At 41.0% G+C, this 25,152-nt stretch overlaps 1 protein-coding gene across 2 annotated transcripts in view; it reads left to right on the forward strand.

Moving 5' to 3' along the window:
• PHEX (phosphate regulating endopeptidase homolog X-linked) overlaps positions 1-25,152 on the forward strand; it is a 194,712-nt gene that overhangs the window by 31,817 nt on the left and 137,743 nt on the right. For both annotated transcript variants that reach the window (XM_036841159.1, XM_036841160.1), the window contains 6 exons: positions 6,746-6,832; positions 9,501-9,727; positions 17,100-17,168; positions 19,704-19,820; positions 22,995-23,078; positions 24,413-24,558. In XM_036841159.1, coding sequence (XP_036697054.1) covers positions 6,746-6,832; positions 9,501-9,727; positions 17,100-17,168; positions 19,704-19,820; positions 22,995-23,078; positions 24,413-24,558 — 730 coding nt within the window. The remainder of the gene's footprint in view (positions 1-6,745; positions 6,833-9,500; positions 9,728-17,099; positions 17,169-19,703; positions 19,821-22,994; positions 23,079-24,412; positions 24,559-25,152) is intronic.

Raw genomic sequence — 25,152 nt, forward strand, 5'->3', positions numbered from 1 at the left:
TTATACCAAGTGAAGTAAGTCAGAAAGAGAAAGAGAAATACCATATAATATCACTTATGTGTGGAATCTAAAATATGACACAAATGAACTTATTTATGAAACAGAAACAGACTCACAGACCTAGAAAACAAACTTATGGTTACCAAAGGGGAAAGGGGTGGGGGGGCAGGGATAAATTAGTTTAGGATTAGCAGAAACAAACTACCATATATAAAATAGATAAACAACTAGGTCCAACTGTATAGCACAGGGAACTATATTCAATATCCTGTAATAAGCCATAATGGAAAAGAATATGAAAGAGAATATATATGTGAATAACTGAATCACTTTGCTGTACACCAGAAACTAACAGAACATTGTAAATCAACTATACCTCAATTAAAACAAAAGCGAAAACAAGCCCCTCTGATGATACTGATGCATGCTCAAGTTTGGAAACCACTGGTTTAGACTAGGACATAATGTGAAGTCAAGCTTTAGGGACCAGCTAATTTTGTTTTGATCTAACCTCACCAGGCCTCCTACCTATGACTAGGAGCATCAGGAGTGTGTGTCACTGGTCACAAAGCTGGTTACAGGGCAAAGGGGGTAGATGGCTCAGCACAGGGTCACTCCACCACTGCAAAAACCAGTCTTGATATAACCAGAGAAGGCATTTCTTCCAGTTATGATGGAGAGCTCTGTCAAGAAAGTCCATGAGGACTGCCTCTGGTTTAGCCACCTGGGGGCCTTGTTCTCACATAGGAAAGTGACTTGCAGAATTTTACTGGGTACCTGACGGTCAGATGAGCAGGAGTCAGGGACCTGGGTCCAAATCCAAGCTCTAACTTTTACTAGCTGAGTTTCCTTGGACAAGTTATGACAGTTCTTGCCTGTAGACTAGGGTTAATGATACATGCTGCTTAGGGTTGGTGGGGGATTAATTGAGGTCATGTACAATATACCTGGCACAGAGCAGGTGCTTAATAAATGAATGCTGTCACCAGGGTCCTTGGATGTCTCAGGACTGCTCAGGAAGGACCACTGCGGGGGGTATGTAACCATACATGGCCTTTTCTTGTAATGTTAAGATGGTAGAAATAGGCAGGAAAAATGTAATTAAGATATGTACTATAGGAAAAAAAAACTGAAGATGAATTCTAATGACTCTAAGTTCAGCACAGACCTTACATTGAATTACCTGCTAAGATTCAAATTATCTAAATAGGAAAGCTATTTTTATGAGTTAAAATATTATATTGGCAGATTCATTGTAATGCTATGCTATCAAAGAGTGATGTTAAAATTTAAATTATTTTGAAGTGTGACCCTGGTAAGTGTAATCCTTAAAAATTCACTTATAAGTGCACATAATAAAAGAGTTAGCTTCTGTGAGACTTTTGTAGTGTCTGGCAGTTGTATAAAATTGATTTCATTATGGACAAAGAGGTCTTTTGTGTTAAAAGGGGAATATTTTTATGTTATTTGGTAACCCATGATTTAGATTGATGAGTTAGAGGTTTTTAATGCCCCTAAAATAATCTCTGCCCCTTTTTCTTAAGCTAATGCCAACCAACAATTATCACTTATGAGATGCTCATAAAAAATGAACAGAGAAAAGCATTCTGACAGCTTCTCTACCTATGTTTGGGTGGGAGTTTTCCAGAAGAATGAGAAGTATCAGCTCTTATTGTCTTTTCAGTATGTCAAACAGACTCAGTTAATCCCATGCTTGACCGGCTATGGGGCTGAGGAACTGCAAAGTCGAGTGTCACACAATTCGTGTGGAAACATGAGGGTTATGGGATCCACAGACCATGACTTCGTTAACTTGAATTTTATTTATTTTTTAATGAGAATAACAATGAGCTTTGCAAGCTGATTTAGAGTCTGCACATCTAACTGCATTAGAACTTAATACCCATGAAGTGTGAGTTAGAAAAATGAAATTTTTCAGTACGGTAAATAAACTGAGGAGGCTGGAAACCAGATTGAAGTCTGTAGCCTGGAAAATCAACGGAGACTAAAAATAGTAAGATTAGAGGCGACATTCAACCATGGACCAGCCAAAGGTGGTTTTCGTGTACCACCAAAGAAGAAACCAGGCCATTATATGATAGATTTAAAAAAATATGTGTCTAGAGAACATTCTGTTTCTTATGTAGGTGTGGAAGGGCACACCTTCCCTTAAAATGTAGATTTGGTTTTCCAAAGTTTTGATTTTTCATGTTTTTTCTCTCGCTAGAATTAAGAGGACACTCCCACTGATTTCTAAGGGAAATGCTGGCATAATCTACATGAAATTGAGAATTCACCTTGATGACATTTGACTGAAGGCTTTAGAATGCAGTTGCTGTTTCTAAATATTAAGCAAATCAGGCAAAGAGCTCCAGCGAGCTCTTAGCAAGTAGCCAGAGGATCGCCTTTAGAATAGTCACATAAAAGGATTACAGGGTCCGGAGGAAGAACACAAAGGAGCGTGTTTTGAAATAATCCTTATGCTCTGGGAGCCATCTTGTTTAAATGGCGTCACCTTAACACCGAGGTTCTTGGTAGGTGTTTGCTCACAGGCCTAAAACTTTGTGCGTGTGGAGTTTTTGAAAACAGTATTAGTTGGGAAAGTCCTAAATATTGCAGAAACTCCAGATGACTGGCCTGAGCTGTGTGTGACTGTCGTGAGCTCTTGACTTACCAGGGGACTGCCACGTCCTTAGGAGTATCGTGTTTCTTTGTTTGGAATTCCCTCTTCTTATTCCAGAGCTCTCAGTAAAGGCCCTGTCTGAGCAGGAGAACGTGGACTGAGTGAGTAGAATTGATAGTCCTGTCTGGCTTCTGCGGTTAAAGGAGGTTGAATGCCAGTAAGTATCCCCTCCCTCCTCCCCCCCCCGCCATAGAAGAGCAGGGAAGTGGAAGTGGATGGTCAACCCGATACCATTGGTGAAACGAGACTTAGGTAGCTTAAAAACCGGTATTCACAAAAACAGATGAAATCTTGGATCTCATTGTATGATATGCGGACTGCAATGTGAGAAAAGGAGATTATGGATGTTAGTATAATCAGGACATTGCTGATTATAAAAAGAAATAACAAAATAAGTCCAGTTTCTCACATTTCATTTGGGCGAAAAACTCTCTCAGACTTTCCTTGACAGAAATTCAACTCGGCAAACATTGAATACCAACCATGCCAAGCGCTAAGCCCTGGGTGTTCAAAGATGGATGTGACTCAGTCCCTGACCCAGAGAGCACTTAATCTAATGGAGAATAGCCATTGTTAATGCCGATTTTATGCACTAAAAGTATTTTTTGGTGATAATATTTGAGGCCCAATGACCAAAAATACCTTCTTTATTAAAATTCTCACATGATTCGTCCCCTGTGAGGCCAAGCCTGTGTTACAAAGGCATGGGCAAAACCAATTTCTATGTGGACTGTAGATCCAAATGTGAAACAGTAAAGATTCTAGAGGAGAACATTAGACACTATCTTCATGACCTCAGGGTAGGCAAAGATTTCTTAAATAGCACACAAAATATGCTTACCAAAGATGGAAAAAGTGTCACATTAGACTACATTAAAATAATTTCAGTTCATTACATGATACCATTAAGAAAGTGAAGTCTGGGGAATGGAAGAAGACTTTGCAATACAAATATTCAACAAATGATTTGTGTGTAGAATATATAAAGAACTTCTATAAATTAATAAGAAGAAAGGTAGATTACCAATAGAAATGTGGGAAATAGAGTTGAGTAAGCACTTCACAAAAGCGGATGTTGGTTGTCTTGATTGGAGATAGTGACTGGAAGGGAGCACAAGGGGCTCCAGGGGTTCTGGTCATAATGTTGGTTATGTTGGTTATGTGGGTGGTTATGTGGTTTTACTCTGTGAAAATCCTTCAAATTATGATCGGTGCACTTTTCTGTAGGTATGTTATAATTTCATTGAGAAAGTGTACATAAAGAAAAGGCCTTGTGGTCTAGGATGAGGAATGTGGCAAAGTATTTTCAGACGTTATCTCTTGTTGGAGCATTGCCTCTACTATGGAAGCAGAGGAAATGTTGAGAGCATGGGCTTTTGCTTGGTTGTTAGGGCAGGTCCAGTTTGTGTAAGAGTCCTACACAAGGAGTGCCAGTGTCTTGGGTTAGCAGAAGGCCTTTGGCTACCAATATCCTGAGAAGGGAGGAGGAAAAAACATTTATGGAGAAAGCACTAGAAACAAGCTTGATTACAATTTCGTGTAGAGCTAACTCAGCCTGGAAGCCTATTTAAGCCACCACTGATTGATCACTTACCATGTATTGCGGCATTGAGATAGGGACTTTCTGTGCATTAAAATATTTGATCCTCACCACAACCCTGGAAGGTAGGTGCTATTATTTGTCTAGATTTACAAATGAAGAAACTGGGGCTTAGGGAGAGTAAGTAACTTGCTTAAGTTCCAGCTAGAAAGTAGCAGCAGGCTGCAACTGGAACCCACATCTTTGTGATTGAAAGCTCACCCCCTTGACTCTGTGTATTATTTTGCCTTTTTGGGGGGCAAAACCAGTTTTATTTGAGCATAGTGAGAAGAAAAAATAATTACCCTGTATACACACACACACATATATCAAATTTTGATGATCCATGGGCACTTTGAAGCTGATCAAGTCTGAGGTTTGTTGTACTATAGGTTATGAACTGGAGTTTTCCTTTTCTGTTGTAACATGGTTAGGAACACCTGGATGGGGGTGAGAGGAGACTGAGAAATCTTCCAAGAAACAATACAGATTATCATGGGAATACACTTATATGGGTGACCCATGAGCCCTTCTCAGTGCTTTAGGGACATTGTAATAACCTGAGTAATTGCCTTTGATAGGCTTTGTTTTCTGCTCATTAATGACTCTCCAGGTTAGATTTTATACTTCTTACCACTAATTGAAATACAGAGATACATAAAATGGATGCAGCCAACTGATTGTCACAACACTGTCTGCATATCAACGTTCTCCTGCCTGCTTGGGTTTGAAGAGAAGGAGAGGAGAAGGGAAAGGGTATGATAAGGAACCTGTGTTAGCTGAATTTGTTTCAAAAGCCAAATTCTGGTACAGAAGCCAGAATTTTGACACATAAAAATTATTGATATTTGTGCACCGTTAGGGTTTGGGGATTGCCCTACTTAGCATATACATGTCCTTTTTTCCCCTTCTCGTGATACACAGAGCACCTTGGGTACACACTCAGGTACATATTTAGTATTTTGAGTTCTTTTGTTCCATGGCTTATTTTTGTTCCCCAGGATGTTCATGTTTGCAGCCTGTGGAGTGTTTATAGCATCACAATAACATTGCATCCCCAAATGAAATTTGGATTACTTACTTTCAAATGTGTCTCCCCAGCAATCCAATGACTGTGGAAGCAATATGGTGGAAAGGCACATTATCTGATTTGAATAGAAATATATGTGGGTATGATTTTAGAGATTTCTGTTTATTAAAAAAAGAAATCTTCTTTTATCCTTGGGGCTAGTTATCCCACTTTTATTGCTGTGATAATACACAAGAAAGAAACAAGTTGAAATAATTGAAAATGCCCACATCGAGCTCAACTTATTTAGTTTATCTTAGTTATATGTACTTGTTTGATGTACAGATGCTTATAGAAAATTGGACAGAAGCTCTGGGTTCCTTTTTTTTTGAAATGTAGAACTTCTCGTTTAGGAGTAGATTCTGCTTTAGGGACTATGTAATTATTTATTAATTTGATTAGCACTGTACATTGTATCTTGAAGCTATTCAAAGTACTGTAGGAGCATCTGTTGTACCATCATTGGGAGGCTGGTAGGTTGTTTCAGAAATAAATACCAAATGCCTTGACAACTGCAGTTTGACATAGCTCGATGTAGGCAGTGCCATGGTGCTGTGTGGAAATTCTTAGTCTTGGCTTCATGTTGGTAAATTGATATTCTCAGGTACATCCAAGGTGTTATTTTGTGGGGAGGGTAGTTTTTGTTGAGTCTTGGCTTTCCTAGTTCCTTATTTAATGAAATAGTGACAGCTCTCATTTTCTACCTTCAAACAGTAGCATCAGTGATTTTATAAACAGAAAATCATTTTCCAGGTGGGCTTGTGTCCATTGCTGGCAACCATTTTATATACATGGCCTCATTTTGAATGGCTAGGACTTTGAATGTGTAAATGGGCAAGTTTTCAGGCAGTTTGGGTAGGCTTTACATTCTTGCTTCTCCATTTCCTGTCTAAACAACGTCTTCCGTGTCCACAGCATGTTTATGCAACATTGAATAAAACTTCTAATGGGAAATTTCTTACAGGTGACCTCCCTGAGAGGCTGGGCTGTGAAGAAATCTTAAGAAACCCGACCCTGATGAAATTGCCTCCGTTGAGAATATTACTCAGTGCAGAAACAAGGAATAGAATTCAGTTATTTTTGGTTCTTGAAAAAATGAATTCTGGGTTTTTTTGTGTGTAGGTGGCAGAAAACATTAACCCCGGCAGAAGGTCCAGTCTCAGTTGGAAATTGAACTTTTGGTTTCTTTGAATTAGGAGAACCTTGGAGAAGAGGATGTTAAAATATTTTTTATTTGAACCTCAAGCAACTTGGAATCGGCTCTGCTGTCTGCATAACTTTTATAGATGTATCTTTTCCAGGGTTGTCTGTCTCTACATGTAATTTTCTGGAGGCTGGGACTGATTATCAAATGACCTCCAACTCAGCATCACCTGTGGCTGGATACTAATGAATCCTTTTTTAACCTTCCTAGCACTTTTGGAGAAATCAATCAGTAGAAGGCGGGACACCGAAGCCATACAGAAAGCCAAAATCCTTTATTCATCTTGCATGAATGAGAGTGAGTAATAAAGAAAATAAATAAAATAATTTACCACCCTTATTTTTCAGAGTTCTATTAATGCTTAAAGATATTGTTTAAGGAAAAAGAGAACTACTAAGAATTCTACTAATATTTAAAGGTGTTGCTTAAAGAAAGGAGCTATTTTCCAAGACTGGATTTTGACTACCCCTGCCTTTTTAAAAAAAATTCATTAATTAATTAAATTTTGGCTGCGCTGGGTCTTTGTTGCTGTGTGCAGGCTTTCTCTAGTTGCGGTGAGCGGGGGCTACTCTTCGTTGCGGTGCGCGGGCCTCTCATTGTGGTGGCTTCTCTTGTTGTGGAGCACGGGCTCTAGGCACACAGGCTTCAGCAGTTGTGGCTCGTGGACTATAGAGCACAGGCTCAGTAGTTGTGGCGCATGGGCTTAGTTGCTCTACGGCATGTGGGATCTTCCCGGACCAGGGCTCGAACCCGTGTCCCCTGCATTGGCAGGCGGATTCTTAACCACTGCACCACCAGGGAAGTCCCTGACTACCCCTGTCTTTTTTTTTTTGGAATTTTATTTTATTTTTAATACAGCAGGTTCTTATTAGTTATCTATTTTATACATATTAGTATAATATGAGATGGTGAGATGAATTGGGAGATTGGGATTGACATATATATGTATAAAATAGATAACTACCTCACTCTGTATGATAGTCTCTAGGTCCATCCATGTCTCTACAAATGACCCAATTTCGTTCCTTTTTATGGCTGAGTAATATTCCATTGGATATATGTACCACATCTTCTTTATCCGTTCGTCTGTCGATGGGCATTTAGGTTGCTTCCATGACCTGGCTATTGTAAATAGTGCTGCAACGAACATTGGGGTGTATGTGTCTTTTTGAATTATGGTTTTCTCAGGGTATATGCCCAGTAGTGGGATTGCTGGGTCATATGGTAATTCTGTTTTCAGTTTTTTAAGGAACCTCCATACTGTTCTCCATAGTGGCTGTATCAATTTACATTCCTACCAGCAGTGCAAGAGGGTTCCCTCTTCTCCACACCCTCTCCAGCATTTGTTGTTTGTAGATTTTCTGATGATGGCTATTCTGACCAGTGTGAGGTGATACCTCATTGTAGTTTTGATTTGTATTTCTCTAATAGTGATGTTGAGCAGCTTTTCGTGTGCCTCTTGGCCATCTGTATGTCTTCTTTGGAGAAATGTCTATTTAGGTCTTCTGCCCATTTTTTGATTGTGTTTTTTTTTTTTTTTTTTTTTTTTAATATTGAGCTGCATGAGCTGTTTATATATTTTGGAGATTAACCCTTTGTCCATTGATTTGTTTGCAAATATTTTCTCCCATTCTGAGGGTTGTCTTTTTGTCTTGTTTATAGTTTCCTTTGCTGTGCAAAGGTTTTAAAGTTTCATTAGGTCCCATTTGTTTATTTTTGGTTTTATTTCCATTATTCTAGGAGGTGGGTCAAAAAAGATCTTGCTGTATTTATGTCAAAGAGTGTTCTTCCTATGTTTTCCTCTAAGAGTTTTATAGTGTCCGGTCTGAAATCCATTTTGAGTTTATTTTTGTGTATGGTGTTAGGGAGTGTTCTAATTTCATTCTTTTACATGTAGCTGTCCAGTTTTCCCAGCACCACTTATTGAAGAGACTGTCTTTTCTCCATTGTATATCCTCACCTCCTTTGTCATAGATTAGTTGACCATAGGTGCGTGGGTTTATCTCTGGGCTTTCTATCCTCTTCCATTGATCTATATTTCTGTTTTTGTGCCAGTACCATATTTTCTTGATTGACTACTTCTATCTTAATGTGTTGTTGATTGATGGAGAAACTAAGAAAATTTTATTTCAGTGGTTGGGTTGGATTCTTTAGGTATCAGTTACTCCATGGGAAACTTGGGTAGGGTCAGAAGGGCAAACCATATTGCATGTGGTACAGAAACCAGAATCTGGAGGCTAGGTCTGGTTTGAGAAGGACATAGTAACACTCCTTCTCAAACCAGACCTATGTCCTTTGGAACCTCCTGGGGCCTAGAGTAATCCAGATTCCCAGGCGGGCCAGGCTCCTTCTGCTTCTCCATCAGCCTAACAGGCATCTTTGTTGAGCACTTTAGGCCCCTCTCAGCATCTTGGGTCTGATTGGAGTTAAAAGAGACACCTGACATTTTACCTGGTACACTTTCTCAAGGCTATTGCAGGAAGAAGCCAGTGCCTCTGGGAAGTGTGTTAACTTGTTTAGGTTTTGGGGTATTATTTGGTGAGCTAGAAGAGGGCACTAAAAGATGATGAAAGAATCTGAAGCAGTAATTCATTTTTGTTGGGGAGTGATTAGTTTTATTGAGCAGTTTCCTTTAGTTAAGATTGTTCCTTAGTTTTGCAGAGTGTTCTCAGCTTAACATTGCTCATTGGCTTGGGTCAGTATAGTGAACCCACCTTTTATTGTTGGGAATATTGGGCAGGTTCCCTAGTCAGCTCTCCTGGCAAGAACATCAGGTTTAGACAGTCACACTGAAGTATGAGTCATAGGTAGGTCTGTTTCTGTGGTTATGCTCAGTCCACTGCACCTCTCCCTAAAAAGTTAGGTTGGGACCTTACTGGAATTTTCTCTTGAGAAGATACACTTGCTTTCTAGTTTGGTAATCCAGTTTGCAATTCTAACTCTCTTCATATTTGCTCCCTTTCAGAAGCAATCGAAAAAGCGGATGCCAAGCCATTGTTACATATCCTGCGGCACTCACCTTTCCGCTGGCCTGTGCTCGAATCTAATATCGGTCCTGAAGGGGTTTGGTCAGAGAGAAAGTTCAGCCTTCTTCAGACACTTGCGACGTTTCGTGGCCAGTACAGCAATTCTGTGTTCATTCGTTTGTATGTGTCCTCTGATGACAAGGTGTCCAACGAACACGTCTTGAAGGTATAGTGAGGACTCGTTCATCATGCTTGTTTAGTCCAAGGTTAGCCTTTTTGGGTTGCCTTCTCAAGGAAAGAGACTCATACCACCTTAGTGAAATGATAAGGTTAAAAATTCTGTTAAACGTTAGGATCTAGACTGTTCCCTGCCCACCCCCCACCTCCCCACCCCACCAGATTTGCAGATTGTAAATCATGAACACACTGTTTTTGTCAGCCTTTCAAGAAACCGGTGAGTGAGTTTCAAGTGATCTGTGACCTGGCTCTCGAATATCTACCCTGAGCATGTGTAGGGCCCCTTAATTCTGGTGGGGAGAGATGAGCAAAGACTTTCTGAACTCTGCTCTTCCTCCCCCCCTCATTCCCCTGACCAAGGAGGGAACACGTGCTATAGTTCATTGTTTTCCTTCACTAACATCTTGTGTACATGCCTAATATTTCATTGTCAAGTTGTCTTGAATCTCTTGTCCTTCCTTTCAAAAGATAAGGCAAAACTTGTTCTAAGTGCTTGGTTGCATTTTCTGTTGGGAGAGTAAACATCTCTTCCATAAAGGAATGGGCCATGAGGACATACCCTGAGGTGGAGTATTACATTGGTAAAATCAGGAGACTGTCAGAAAACTGCCAACAGTGGAAGATTCATCAGTCACAGAACTTGGCAAGAATGCAAATAGCACTTTTCAAATTGTTTTGTCTTTTGAGTCTATTTTTTTTTTTTTTTTGCTTCTGTGGTTACTTTAGTAATGAAAATTTTGTTGAACCGCTGATTTTTTCCCCCAATTCTGTTCTTTGTTAAACCAGAAAATATTAATGATATATTGATGTTTAAATCATAGAAATTTAAAACCTTTAGAGTGTATTATCCTCTCCTGATATAAGTCAACTTTTAAAAATCTATACCCTGGAGTTTATTTTTTGATTTATACCGAGGGGCTGGCAAATTTTTTTCTGTAAAGGACCAGATAGGAAATATTTTAGGCTGTGTGGGCCATATTATCTCTGTCTCAACTACTCAACTCTGCTGTTATACCTGGTAAAGCAGCTGTAGGCAATATGTACATAAATGGGTGTGGCTGTATGGCGTGCTGGCCTGCAGGCTGGAGTTTGTCCCTCTCTAGCTTAGACAATGGCAGTCTCAATAAAAAAATCTTTAGTCACTGAAAGAATTCCCATCTCCTCAAGAGGAAATTCTTAGTTACAGAGACAGCTGTATTTTTGTGCTGGGTGATGGAACAACAACATGACACTGAGATGTATTCTAATGCTCTCAGGATAAGACATGCTCTTCAGTGCTCTACAATCATGGTGATGGTCCAGTTGACCTCTGTCCCATGGTGATAGATTACTCGCTTAAAAACAAACAAACAAACCAGGTTTTAAAACTCTCATTCTTAATTTCAGAACTATTATGGTATCCCTTCCAAACACTTTAAATGGTGTTTTGAAGTAAGTTGGAGACTGTCTTTCAAACTTAAGTTTATGTACTCTATTGCATGATAGATCTTGATTTCCACACAGGTTAATTAATTGCAAATGGTAACCATTTCAGTTTTCACCAATTTCTGGATCTAGTGTAAGAACTGAATTCATTTAAACATTTTATTATGGAAAATAATACAAATAAAAGTAAAAAGAATAGTACTACAAAATCCCGTGTACTCATCAACCCACCTTCAACAGCCAGCAACTTTTGGCTGTTCTTGTTTCATCTGATATACCTCCTTTTGGAGAGGAGGCTGGAACATTGTGTAGCAAATCCAAGGTATAATATCATTGCACTGATAAATACATCAGTGTTTATCTAATGGAAAGGACTATTACAACAACCAAAAAAGTAATTGTAATTCCATAGTTAACATCTAATACCTGGCGAATTTTCAGTTTTCCTGATTGTCTCAAACATGTCCTTTAAAAAAATTAAACAGTTGGTCTTTGATTCAGGTTCCAAATAAGAATCACATGCGCATTTGGTTGACACATCTATTTTAATCTATTGCATACTAGATTTGACTGATTTCAGGGTAACCTAATAGCTAATGAGAGAAAATTCTTGTTTATAGGAGAATCACAGCTTTAAAAATGCAGGAGAAATAATAGAATTTAAAAGTTAGCATTTTTTAAAATCCCTAATGAAAAAAAGAATTAAGGCAACTATCACCAGTAGCTGCTAAAGCTATTAGATGAATGGTTGATGGAGAAATTCAGGATAGAGAGACCAGACTGACATCAAATGAACCCAGATATTAATGGTAGCATTGCTAGAAGTTGGAAAACCAGATTTTGTGTGCCTCCTGATACCATGCAGTGGGAAACATATGCTATCACCAATGATGCCAAAAGAAAAGGAAAAAAAAATGAACTTGGATCTAATCAAGCCCGTAGTTTTTAACACCAGCTTACAGGAAACACGGGGAATAGAGGATCACGGCAATCAATTTTTAACAGCTTGCCTTGCACACTTAATATTCAATTAAACTGATCCTAGAAACACTGAACTGTCAATAACAGAACACTTTCCAAATGTAAGGAGCCACTCATGTGCTTACTACCGGTCTCTTCTGCCAAGATGGCAGCTTCCTCCAAACTGATGTGTTTGAGCATGGCCTGGCATTTGAGTGCAGTGTGCATTTGCTTTAGTTATGTCCCTGTTTGTACCATTTTATATGAGTGGATATTCACACACCTGAATTAACAAAATAGAGCTACAGTCTTTCTAATCATGACAGAGCTGCTAGAAGTTCAAGCATGTGTCTAGATACTGGTAGGAAAAGCTTTCTTCTGAGATCTGCATAAAACCCAGTGAACCTGATAACAAAAACTAGTGTATCTGTGGCTGCCAATGTTGTAGAATTTGTGGGTGTTGCTTTTGTTAGAAATAGTTAAAACTATAAAAAATCTAATTGAATATTTGGAGCCCCTGAAGCACCTTTTTAGTTTTGTGGAACATAGTTTGAAAACCACGGCCATAGTGGAGAAAAAAGTATGCTTTGGTGTTAAAGAGATTGAGGTTTGTGGTTTGGCTTTGTGACTTACTCACTGAACGTGTGTGCAGATTGTTTCACTTCTCCCAGTTTCATTGTCCCCATGTGGAATGAAGGGTGAATTAGAATTTACTTTTCACTGTTGCTGTGAGATTTAAATAGGATGAATTTGGTGACAATTTACAGGATAGATGCTGGTACACAGTAGCACATGACAAAAGGTACCTTTCTCTTAAAGCATGACCAGGCAACTGGTCAGAACCATTTGGGGAATGTTTCTCTTCAATTTCTGTGCCAAACATGTGTCTCAGATCTCAAGTTCAGATGTGTGAGAAATAGGCATTTTCTTTAGTCAGTCAGTCTCATCTCTGACTCTGAGCTCCCACCCCCACCTTTTAGTTGGAAACTGAACCAGTCTGGGCCCTTCCCCACTTCCCGGCTACTCCATTTCTCAGCCTTCTCCTAGGGTATTGGGAGACCCTCTGATCATCAGTTATGTGTTTCTGAAAAGAAACCTGCCATCCCAGCCCATGTAGCCACTTCAGGTGTTCCTCTCTGCTGCTGGAGCCCTGGGCCTCCCAACTCCCTCTCAATCCTGCCATTTCTAGGGGCATTGATGGGTCCTGCTCATGAGAAACTTTGACTTCTTTGGCTGCCTAGAAGATCCTCTTTCTGCTCTGGGAGAACTCTCTCTTACCCCCAAACTCTTCTCCCTCAATGTATTTAGACTTCCTTTTCCATCACATTCTATTCTCCTCAATGTTCTTGAGTTTTCTAATCCCACAAACCTGTGGGGATAAGAAAAGGGACTCCTTTGGGAAGGCACGGCACTGTGAGCGTACTGCTGGGTGAGCAGGTGGTGCCTTTGGGTGCCTTTCCAACGGGCAGGTGGCAAGCAGGGGTTGCTCAAACCCACACAGTGGTCCTCTGTGAAGTTCCCCTGTGGCAAGATGGCACAGGATTTGCCACAGACTTAAATGGGAGAAAGGAAACAAATACAGGAAACGACAGATTAATGCCTCCGATCATATCTCACTACATGTGTTTGGGTTTATTTTGTGTAAGGAGATATCAAGAATGAGAATTTAAAGGACAATAAAAGACTTTTGAATATACCTGGTCCTGAAAGAGTGTTCGGAAGGCCAGGGTTGTCTCAGTATGTGTTACCAGAACAGTGACCTGAAGTGATCATCACCCAGTGCCTGCATTTGTGTGACTCTTAGCAAAATCCGTAAGGATGATAAGGAGAGACGGTCTTGGAAATGAAGTTGTTTCTAACTTTTTTGTCCTTTTCCTGCATCATACTGTGTGAGATGTTTCTTTTTGTATTACTGTTTTGTTTCCTAACCTGTGGTGTATTGCAGTCAGAGAAAAAATTCGTATTTCCTTTCAATGTATCAGAGTTCCTAAATATATATTATACTTTCTACTTGCAATATTAAGATCAGTTATAAATGCAAGGATTGAAAAACCTCAGACAACATAGTGTCCTAATATTGGCCTCTTGAGAGAAAGTCTTTTGCCTCAAGAGTTTATCTGGTTCTAATGAGATTTAGTTGACTGACCTTATTCAATCTGTTTGGTGTATTTAAGATGTTCCCTAGAAACTGTAGCAATCTGAAGGTTTAAAACAGGTCCGGTAACTTCACTTGAATCATCTAAACTTTTACAATAAGTGGATTTAACTTCATTTCATCAGAGGGAAGCTTTGGCTTTCTTGATATTGTCTACACAGTTTCCTTCCCTTTGAGACTGAAGCTCAAAAAATTCTCCAAGTGATCTAAATCTAATTGAAACCCAAAGCGTCTTAATCATATTATGTTTCATGTTCCTGGCTTACTTAATTTTTGGAAGAAATGGTGGTATATTGGGAATTGGAATAGGATGAAGCCAGGCTGGCTTGTGATTTGGTTGTTTGGGGCCAGTTAGCGAAGAAGATTGAACACAATAATTTGAGGTTTTTAGCAATACACCCAGGCAAGATGGATGTTATGAAAACATCTTTTTCCCCCAATTTACTTAACTTTTTAAATGTGTGAATAAGATTTAAGGTAGAAAATCTGCTGTTGCGTTCAGTTTTATTCAGTCTTTGGGCAGTTGCTGATACTCAAGAAAACAGAAAGAACAACTGTAGATTTAGAGAAGGTTCTGGAACTTAAAAATTTTTTATTTAAAAATTTATATACAGTTAAATTCACTTTTTTAAAAATTCACTTTTTGTGAAGCACAAGTCTGTAAGTTTTTACAAATGCATGGAGTCATGTAATCACCACCATAAGAAAGAGAATAGTCCCATCACTCCCTCAAAATTTACCTCGTGTTGCCCCTTTGTAGTCATCCACTCTCCCCATCCCCAAACCCTGTTCTCCATCCCTACAGTTTTGCCTCTTTTGGAACGTGATTAAAATTTGCCCACGCTGTTGCATGTATCAGTAGTTCATTCCTTTTTATGAGTGAGTAGTAGTCCATTGTGTATCACAGTTTATCCATTTGCCAGTTGAAGAACATTTGGATTGTTTCTAGTTTGGGGCAATAATGAATAAAGTTACATGCAGGTTTTTGCATGAGCATAAGTTTCATTTCTCTTGGGTAAATAGCTAGGAAGTGAGATTGCTGGGTCACATGTAGGTGTATGTTCAATTTTACAAGAAACCGTCAAACCAATTTCCAAAGTGGCTGTCATGTTGCATTCCCAACAACAGTGTGTGAATGATCTAGTTTTTCTACATCCTCACCAGCACTTGGCATTGTAAGTTTTTTGTTTTTGTTTTTTTTGGCCATCCTAGTACATGTATAGTGGTGTTCCATTGTGGGTTTAGTTTACATTTTGCTAATGACTAGTGATGTTCAGCATCTTTTCATGAATTTATTTTCCATTTGAGTATTTTTTTTGGTGAAGTGTTTGTTCAGATCTTTTGTCCAGTTTTAAATTGGGTTGTTTGTTTTCTTATTGAGTTGTGAGGACTCTTTATATATGCTGGATACAAGTCCTTTGTCATATATGTGATTTTCAAATTTTTTCTCCCTGTCTGTAGCTTGTCTTTTTCATTCTCTTAACAGTGTCTTTCACAGAGCAAAAATATTTAATGATGATGAACTCCAATTTATTTTTTCTTTTATGGATCTGATTTTGGTGTCTAAGAACTCTTTGTCTAACCCCAGGTCAAAGATTTTCCCCTATGTTTTCTCCTAGAAGTTTTATAGTGTTAGGTTTTACATGTAGGTCTATGATCCATTTTGAATTAATTTTTGTACAAGTTGTGAGGTGTGGGTTGAGATTCATTTTTTTTTTTTTGGCAGATGGATGTCTGATTGTTGTAGCTCATTTTCTGAAAAGACTATTCTTCCCTTTGATCGCCTTTAAGGTGCTGAAAGTTTTTTTTTTTAATTTTAAAAAATATTTATTTTCTTTAATTTTTTGGCTGCATCAGGTCTTAGTTGTGGCACGCAGGATCTTCGTTGTGGCATGCGGGACCTTTTGTTGTGGTGAGGGCTTCTCTTGTTGTGGCATGTGGGTTTTCTCTCTCTAGTTGTGGTGCTCAGGCTCCAGGGCACTTGGGCTCTGTAGTTTGCAGCACGCGGGCGCTCTCGTTGAGGCGTGCGAGCTCAGTAGTTGTGGCTCATAGGCATAGCTGCCCCACAGCATGTGGGATCTTAGTCCCGTGACCAGGGATCGAACCCACATCCCCTGCATTGGAAGGCGAATTCTTTACCACTGGACCACCAGCAAAGTCCCACTGCTGAAAGTTTTAATTCAAGAAATTATGCTATACTTTTCTATAATAATAATTCTAGATATTTAGTTGTCTGATTATTGTTTGTATTTTTATCACCTATCTTAAACTTTTCAGAGAGGGTTCTAAAGTTTGCAAAGATTTCTCAAAACAAAATCATTATTGATTCCTTTCCAAAAAAAATGGTGCAATACAGTATTTTAGGGAGAGGGAGGTGGACAGTGTGGTTAATCAGCTTTATGTGGATCTGGTGATGGAAGACAATGATTCTCCTCTGAGCTCTGCCCAACTGTGTTACCTTGGGGAAGTCACATGACTTCTTTGGATTTCGTTTCTCCACCCACCAAATAAGGGGGAAAATAAGATAATCTCTAAGACCTATTCCAACTCAAATATTATAGCTTTGATGCTATTCAGTACTGTTAGAAACTCAAAAGGGTTAGAAACCATGAATCAGGGGAGGAGGGGCAGGTCTCTGATACTTTATAACGGTCATTGCTGAAGTGCCTACTTGCATGTAGCTCTGATTGCATTGAATTGTTTTTGTAATGGTAACACATGCTCTAAATATGGCTGGTATGCAGATCTCATGACTCTTGTTAATAACATGGTACTTAAGAATTTACAGTGCAAGCAAATGCTTTGTTTTTTGTTTCAACAGCTGGACCAAGCAGCGCTCTCCCTAGCCGTGAGGGAAGACTACCTTGATAATAGCACAGAAGCCAAGTCTGTAAGTTTTACTCATTGAACTCTGTACCTTGTCAGGCATTGTTGGGTTCATAAGTTGTTCTCAAATTCCCAACTCTTTACTAGAATTGAGCAGTGTGGGTGTTTGATGACCATATTCCCAATGTAGGAAGCAAAGGCCTTTCATTTCGGCAGATAAATGACACTCCCTGTTTTCTGGAAGTCTGAAAATGAAGGCTGTATGAGTTCCTGTGCTCAGTGCCCTCATGACCAAGCTGGGAAGACAGCACACCCAAATTGAGTAACCAAAGAATGAGCTTGCAGCCATTCCTCAGAAGTGCAGAGAGCTCACAGTATATTGCAGAAGCATGGGCATGGACACCCAGTTGACCAGTGGTTCCCAAATTGTGCTGCTTAAGAATCACCTGGGAAGCTTCTATTAAATGTCGATTCTTGGGCCTCAGCAATGGAAAGTCGGATTTAGTAGACTTGAAGTGAGGCCCAGGCATCTTTTTTTAACTGGTGCCCCAGGTTAATTTAAGGTTAATGAGAACCAGATGGGATCAATCTGGTCAGACTTCTTGGGTTGGCTTGGAAACCTAGTAGTTTCCTGGAGGTTGGATTAGAGCTGGTTCATTCCTAACACTTTCAATTCATTTTGGAACCTCTGTTGAACTTCCAAAGGAGCCTCAGACCCAGGGGAACCTTGACCAGGGAGTGCTCGGGTTTCTGGCCTAGCCTGAGAATGCAGGAACTTCGGCAGGGAAGTGCTGGCTCTCAGTGGAAGTCCCTGCTCCTTTGCTGATAGGAAAGCCTATATCTAGAAGGCTCTGGAGGGCAGGAAGCTAGCCAAGATCCTAGGCAACTTTCTGGCTGAGGACACTCATGGAAGAAGGTTGGCGAGTTTTCCTTCTTGAAAGTGGACAGAATGAACTTTTGCCAATCTGGGGCACCTCTGTTTCTGCTGGGGTCACCACCCTACAAGCAGCCGTGCTTGAAATCTTGTCCCTGTCCTGTAACCAATCAGTCCTGTAAACTCTGCCTTCAAAGTATCTCTTCCACCTCGTCCCTCCTTTCTGTCCTTACTGCCCTCGGGCAGATCCCTGTTAAGTCTCCTTTTAGCTGTTCCCTCCCCCCCTCATTCCATTGCCTCCTTAGCACCACCTCTTGACAAGTTCTCTTGTCAAAGTACAGCTCCCAGAGTGCTTTTGCTCACAAGCTAGGCTCCAAATTCCTTAGAGGGAGGGAGTTCAAGGCCTCTTCATGACCTGGTCCCAAACCACCTTTGCTGTCTCACCTATTTTTATTCTTCCCCCAACAAAGCAGCTTGCACACCTCACAGGAGGACTCCTCACCGCTTCTGGACCAGTCTCCTTTAACTGCTATGTCCCCGGTTTCTTGAGGCTGGAATTTTCCAGTTCTTGAGTTTCTAAGCACTCAGCAGCTTTTTTAAGGACCTCATTTTGGTCTTGCTAGTGTTACAGTTAGTAATGACGTGTTTATCTCCCTCACAGGGTCACAATGAGAACCAGACTCAAGTATTATTTAGTTTTTCGTCTGTACCTCCCATGTGCACAGAAGGCCTAGCAAGACATCGTGCATATGTATTGATTGAATAAATATTTTTGGAATTGAACTGGGAATTGCAAAACATTTCTAACTAAGACTATTTGTGAAGCTTGCTTACTGATTCAACAAATAATTATTAAGGGCCTGCTATATGCCAAGCACAATGCAGGTCTCGAGGTCATAAACATCATAAGAATAGCTATGCAAAATCAAGGTTACGTTAGGAAATCTTATTCCCATAGCATGACTATGAAACAGTTTAATACCTGGTGTATTGAGTTCTCACAAGTATATCTGAAAGGAGAGGTGACCCCCAACAAGATTCCTCAGCTCCCACAAAGTAAGGTCCCCCTCTCCAGTAGTATGTGAATAGCCTGAAAATGGGTTTATGAACATGCAGGGAGGAAATTCTATATTTGCTAGGTTTCTCTTCATCATTCTTCTCTTCTTTCCCTTCTTTTTTCCCTGAGCTAGTGAGGAGAACTCTGTAACAACCACACAAAACTGAAAAGACATAGGGCCTCGATCACTGGTCTTTTGTTTTTAGTGTGGAGGTGGGTAAATTGAGCTGGAAGAGAGTAAATCACAGTTCCCGTTAGTCTTCATGGATCATGCCTCCTGCTTTTAGCGACAGTTCTTTCCCATTATTTTATTAAAGTGTCACTTGCCCGGAAAGAGGAGTCTGACCTTTAACTATCTATTCTGGGCTCATTTGTAGATGTTTCATGTATCCATAATATCGCTAGTTGCCAGAAAACTAATTCTCTTGATCCTTGGTGGCCAGACATTTCTGTCTCTCATGGAAACAGTACCCAAGTAGCCATCATTCTTCTTTGTCCCAAAGTGGTAGGTGGGTGGTTGGTATTGCATGATGCCTGTACCATACGTCGAGTACAGAGTGAAAATGAAGGGCATTTATTTCCACTTGCTGTTTCTGCTCTTCCGTGTCCCTGAAACATACTTCCTAGTAGGCTGATGTCATGGTCACTTGCTTCTTTATCTCTTACAGTATCGGGATGCCCTTTACAAGTTCATGGTGGATACTGCCGTGCTTTTGGGAGCTAATAGCTCCCGAGCAGAGCATGACATGAAGTCGGTGCTTAGGTTGGAAATTAAGATAGCTGAGGTAAATCTTAATCTAAAATCTGTTTTTTTTTTCTTCTCTTTATTTTAAAGGCAATATATCTTGAATGAAAATATATATTAAAAAAATCATTCTGTGGCATTGTTCTTTGGGTTCAAGGTAGAACTTATAGCATCCCCCTCTGGGAAGTAACAGGAAGAAAAACCATGACAGAAAGAAGAGCTCTTCATTCCTTCTACCTCTCTGCTTGAAGCCCATTCAGTGTCCACATGCTGCTCAGCTGTGGCCAAAGAATAGCAGCAGGGAGAGACTCTATGTTTTCCTAGAGGAACTCCTGTTTGGCCTCAACTGAAGAATATGTATTTGATAAATCGTTATTGATTTGGCTTGAGTGGAAGCTTATTTTTAGTCTAGTCTACTCTTTACACCATTCCTACTCAGCAGTCAATCTGATCTAAGATACGGGCTTTGGGAAGTCTATCCACCCATACTGGACACATAATTTGATGTAGAAAGTGTATAGGGCAGGCTGGTAAGCATTTATTAGCTTCCTTTCTAGTGCTACTTTGTACCTACCCCTGGTTTTCATTCTTTTCTTGCCCCACTCTAATGAATGTCATTGTGTCATATGCTGTGTTCTGTGTAAGTCACCTTTTAAATTTTTTCAGGCTCATGGTGGAGGCAAAAAGATACAAGAACAAACTTGAGGGAGAATAATCAGAAATCCTAAATGGTTAGCTTTGTTCAAAGAATAACTTTTCTAGGAGAACAAAGAATAAAATCTCTATACATTCCCAGGACTGGAGGGAACAAATATGGTGAAATTTGCTTGTGGAGATACATTGTAGTGAGAAAAAGGATACTTTTGTCAAGGAGTGGTTGCATGTAGGTTGGTAGTCTTCTATAACAGAAGTTGGTAAAAGTCCTGAAGCGCATGGGAGTCCAAGTGTTGCTTGGTTTTGTGTTTGGCGCAGTGCGGTGGGGTGTTGAAGTGAGGAGTAGGCTGATAGGGTCAGGAGGAATTGGCCTCTTGGCTGCCGTGGTGTACATGTGTATCTTTCTCTAGACCCCTAGTTGCAGAGCAAAAAGTTCATCCCTGCATGTCACCTTTGAAGACTGCAGAGACTGCTGCAGATGTTCTGGAGTCAAAGACTGTGCCTCTAAACCGGTCTAGAGGCCATCTGGATTCCCTTCCCAGGCAAATAGGAGACACAGCAATCTAATTTGGACCGAAGCTCTGATACAGCGGGAAAGGCCTTGCCTTGAGCCAGGGATCTGGACCAAAAAGGGAACTAAAAACAGCTGGGCTGAGGCAAGACTGGGAATTATCAAGAGGTTAAATGAAGTGACAAATCCATGGGGTGGGGGAGTAGCTGGCAGAGAGCTGAAAACAGCTCTGAGGTCAGAGGGCTCCAGCCTGGGCCTGCAAGGCTGAGTAGAGGGAGGAGGAGAGTGAACGTGCTCTGAGGAATGACTTATTAACAAATCAAGCCAGGAGACTGCTTGTGAGTTATAGGAAGTCTCTCCTGTGGAGGGTGAGGAGGGAGAAGCTGAGGACACTGAAGCATTTAGAAAAGAGGGGGTAGATGTCTGCCACTCAACCTTCTGTGATTTTGTCTTGACAAATCCATGGTGTGTGGGTTTTTGGCCAGCCGGTAATGCTTATATGTGTCTCTTACATCCCAGGTCACTAGGGACCTTCAGAATTAGTGGGGCACATCATCCTAGGGAAACTTCTAAAGCTGGGGAGACAGGACAGCATAGTCAACCCCCCCCCAAAATTTCTTGTAAACACAGCCATGGAAGTGTGCATTCAGCCATTCCCAGCTAGGGATGTGTGCATAAGGGGAGGTCTTGTTGATGGCGTGGCCCTTGGGATTAGAGCCAAGTGGAGTTTTTTTGCTTTTTGTTTTTTTAAAATTTATTTATTTTATTTATTTATTTTTGGCTGTGTTGGGTCTTCGTTGCTGCGCGCAGGCTTTCTCTAGTTGCGGCGAGCGGGGGCTACTCTTTGTTGTGGTGTGCGAGCTTCTCATTGTGGTGGCTTCTCTTGTTGCAGAGGATGGGCTCTAGGCATGTGGGCTTCAGTAGTTGTGGCTCGCAGGCTCAGTAGTTGTGGCTCACGGGCTCTAGAGTGCAGGCTCAGTAGTTGTGGCACACGGGCTTAGTTGCTCCGCAGCATGTGGGATCTTCCCGGACCAGGACTCGAACCCGTGTCCCCTGAATTGGCATTCTTAACTACTGCACCACTGGGGAAGCCCCCAAGTGGAGTTTAATTGGAAAGACTTGAAAAAGACAACGAATCATAGGCAAAGTGTTGAATTACGGTTCAAACCATGAGGGTGGTGTTGATGGGTAGGGGAGTCCTGTGTGAGTTGGAAGGTGGCAAGTTTAATGCAAGGGAGTCAGATGATGGATGGTCTTAAGGCAAAATCATGATGTTCTCAGGGGCATGGGGAGCTACTGCCTGTCCACGGAAGTGATTAAGATGGCCCTTGAGGAAGATGATTGTTGTTGCTCTTCTCAGACTAAACATGGCAGAGGCTAGAAGCTTAGATTTGGTGTTGCCAAAATGGCCAAGAGCATAAGTATTGGGAATGGAGGAGTGTGAAGAGTCAGGGCTGTAGATGCAGACTTGGCAATATGTCTGGGTGGTAACTGAACCCATACCCCTAGCACTGGGGCCAGGGGAATCTCAAGGCCAGAGAAACCAGAGGGAAGAGAGGAAGTGAGGGAATGAGCTGTTGACAGAATGGTCACAGGTGGCAGTGGTGTCCAGATAGTCTAGTGCTCTTCAGTGAGAATGTTCCCTTAGGGATGAAGGGGTGGTCTGTAGTCCATGAACTATGGAGGTCATTACCTGGACCCCACAGGTGAAGGTGGGATGTTTGTCTCAATTGCTCAACGTTAGTTTGGCTGTGAAGCCCGAGCCAGTAACAGATTTTGCCCATCCGCATTATAGGAATGGGAGGGATTCGAGTAGTTATTTTTGTACCTAGGACAATGTTTCACACTGAGCGGGACAGCAAAGTTTCTTTCTATTTTCTTAATCTTGCCTGAAGTGATAGCTTTTTTTCCTCTCTCCCAGGTTCGGCACCACACCAAAATCTTGAAAAAGTTTATGATACTATGCAGATGTTTTGGCACATGTAGAAAGTAGTCATGCAGTAAGAAATGGTTCATTTGAAAAAAATAACCAAAGTCTCTTTCCAACAGATAATGATTCCACATGAAAACCGAACCAGTGAGGCCATGTACAACAAAATGAACATTTCCCAACTGAGTGCTATGATTCCCCAGGTTGGTGAAAATGATCCAGGAAATTGTATCTTAACTGATCATTTGACAAGCGATTCTGTTTCACCTGTGTGTAAAATTTTGGCTCGTAAAACCTACCATTGGTCTTCTTGCTCATCATCATCTTTGTCAGTCATCACATAAAATATCCCTTGTCTGTGCATCAGGATGCTTTCTGCTATAGGGAATAGAAAACTTTTCCAAGAGTGGCTTAAAAACTTCAAGCCCGTTTTCTAATATGACAGAAGTCTAGACATAGGTGGCTGTTGGTGTTGGTTTAGCTGTTGCACAATGTTGTCAAAGATCCAAGTTCTTTCTTTCCATTCCACTCTTCTTAGTGTGTTGGCTTTTTGACTTCACGTTTGATGACTCAAGGTTGTAAGGTGGCTGCCACAGCTGCATATGTCACATCTGCCATCAGGGCAGGAAGAAGTTGGAAGCACCAGTATGGGCCATGTCTACCTCTTCTACCAGGAAAAACCAAAGCCTTTCTAGGTGTCTTCCCTTTATTTCTTATCAAGTAGGATTGGGGCACGTGGCCATCCCTACCTACAGGCTAGGCTGGGCAAGTGAGTGACTGTTTTTCCTTTTCAATAGTGGAGGCAGGCAAGGGAGGAAAAGAAGAGAAAAAGACTGGGGATGACTTTTGGGGTAGCCAGGTAAGAACGCCAAGATAGTGATGCTATGAAGAGGGGAAACATGTTACTTTTTGTTGCTGCTTGCCCTCTGTGTAAGAAAGGCTATGCCAGAGGGAAGAGCAGAAGTGTAATGGGGCATCTGTGTCTGTGTGGACAGGAGAGTGAATGAGTAGGGAGTAGGGGAGAGTGCAGGGAGAAGGGAGGTGAGCGCTAGCGCAGGAGGGAGGGAGAGTGCAGGGAGAAGGGAGGTGAGGGCTAGCGCAGGAGGGAGGGAGAGTGCAGGGAGAAGGGAGGTGAGGGCCAGCGCAGGAGGGAGGGAGAGTGCAAGAAGGAAGGAGGGAGAGCTCAGGAGAGAAGGGAGAGGAAGGAAGAGAGGGAGGGGGAGAGTAGAGGAGGCAGGGGGAGTGCTGGAGGGGCCAGGGGAGCGAGTGTGCACGTTACCGGGGGAGTGTGTGTGCGCATGTGTGGTGCATACGCAGACGGTACAGAGCACATATTCCATTTACGATTCAGGCAGTAGGTCTGGTCTGGGTGGCAGTGATCAGGAATTTATTTTCTAGATTTGAGCAGTTGAATGTTTAATTATTTGGTCTGAAGTCACAAGCAGTGGATTACGTTCAGCTGACTCTATTTGCCTTTCTCCTTGATTGTTGCCCCCCAGAGGTTTTCTCACTATGTTTCTTTTCTCTCTCTCCTCAGTTTGACTGGCTGGACTTCATCAAGAAGGTCATCGATGTCAGACTCTACCCCGAACTGAAAGACATTGGCCCCTCAGAGAATGTGGTGGTCCGTGTCCCTCAGTACTTCAAGGATTTGTTTAGGATATTAGGCTCTGAGAGGAAGAAGTAAGAGCTTTCTTGTGCATTTTACTGTGACTTTTATTTTTCCTTTTAAATTATAAGGTCTTCCGTCTCATGTCCTTTGAAAACTGTTTTTAAAGAAAGTTACATCAAAAGAGTCTTAGGGAAAGTCGTGGTGCCCTTTGTGACAAATAGGCCGAAACCATCATCTGGGGTAATTTATTTGCTATGATGACAACAAATACGCAGTGTTTTTGCCCGTTATTTCTAGTCTTTCTCCATATTTTCTCTCTAAAAGCCTAAATTGTTTATTAGTTTTGGGAACTAGTCATATAATGATGTTATTTTCTGAACTTTCTATATGAACATCTTTGTTTTCCCCCAGTTCATTCTTGGTCCTTTGCTGTTTTTTTCTGGTTTCTTTTAAGCCATTAAGTAACTTTGTGGCAATAAACCAAAGTACCAGTATTGAAACGACATAAGATCACTCTGAGAACTGTAGAAAAATTGGACTGATGAAACAACTTCAGGAACTGTCAGGTTTTTCTTTTATTTATTTATTTATTTTTGGCTGTGTTGCGTCTTTGTTGCAGTGTGCAGGCTTCTCATTGCAGTGGTTTCTCTTGTTGCGGGGCATAG

This window comes from Balaenoptera musculus, chromosome X (genome assembly GCF_009873245.2).
Source record: "Balaenoptera musculus isolate JJ_BM4_2016_0621 chromosome X, mBalMus1.pri.v3, whole genome shotgun sequence".
In the NCBI taxonomy this organism is placed as follows: Eukaryota; Metazoa; Chordata; class Mammalia; order Artiodactyla; family Balaenopteridae; genus Balaenoptera; species Balaenoptera musculus.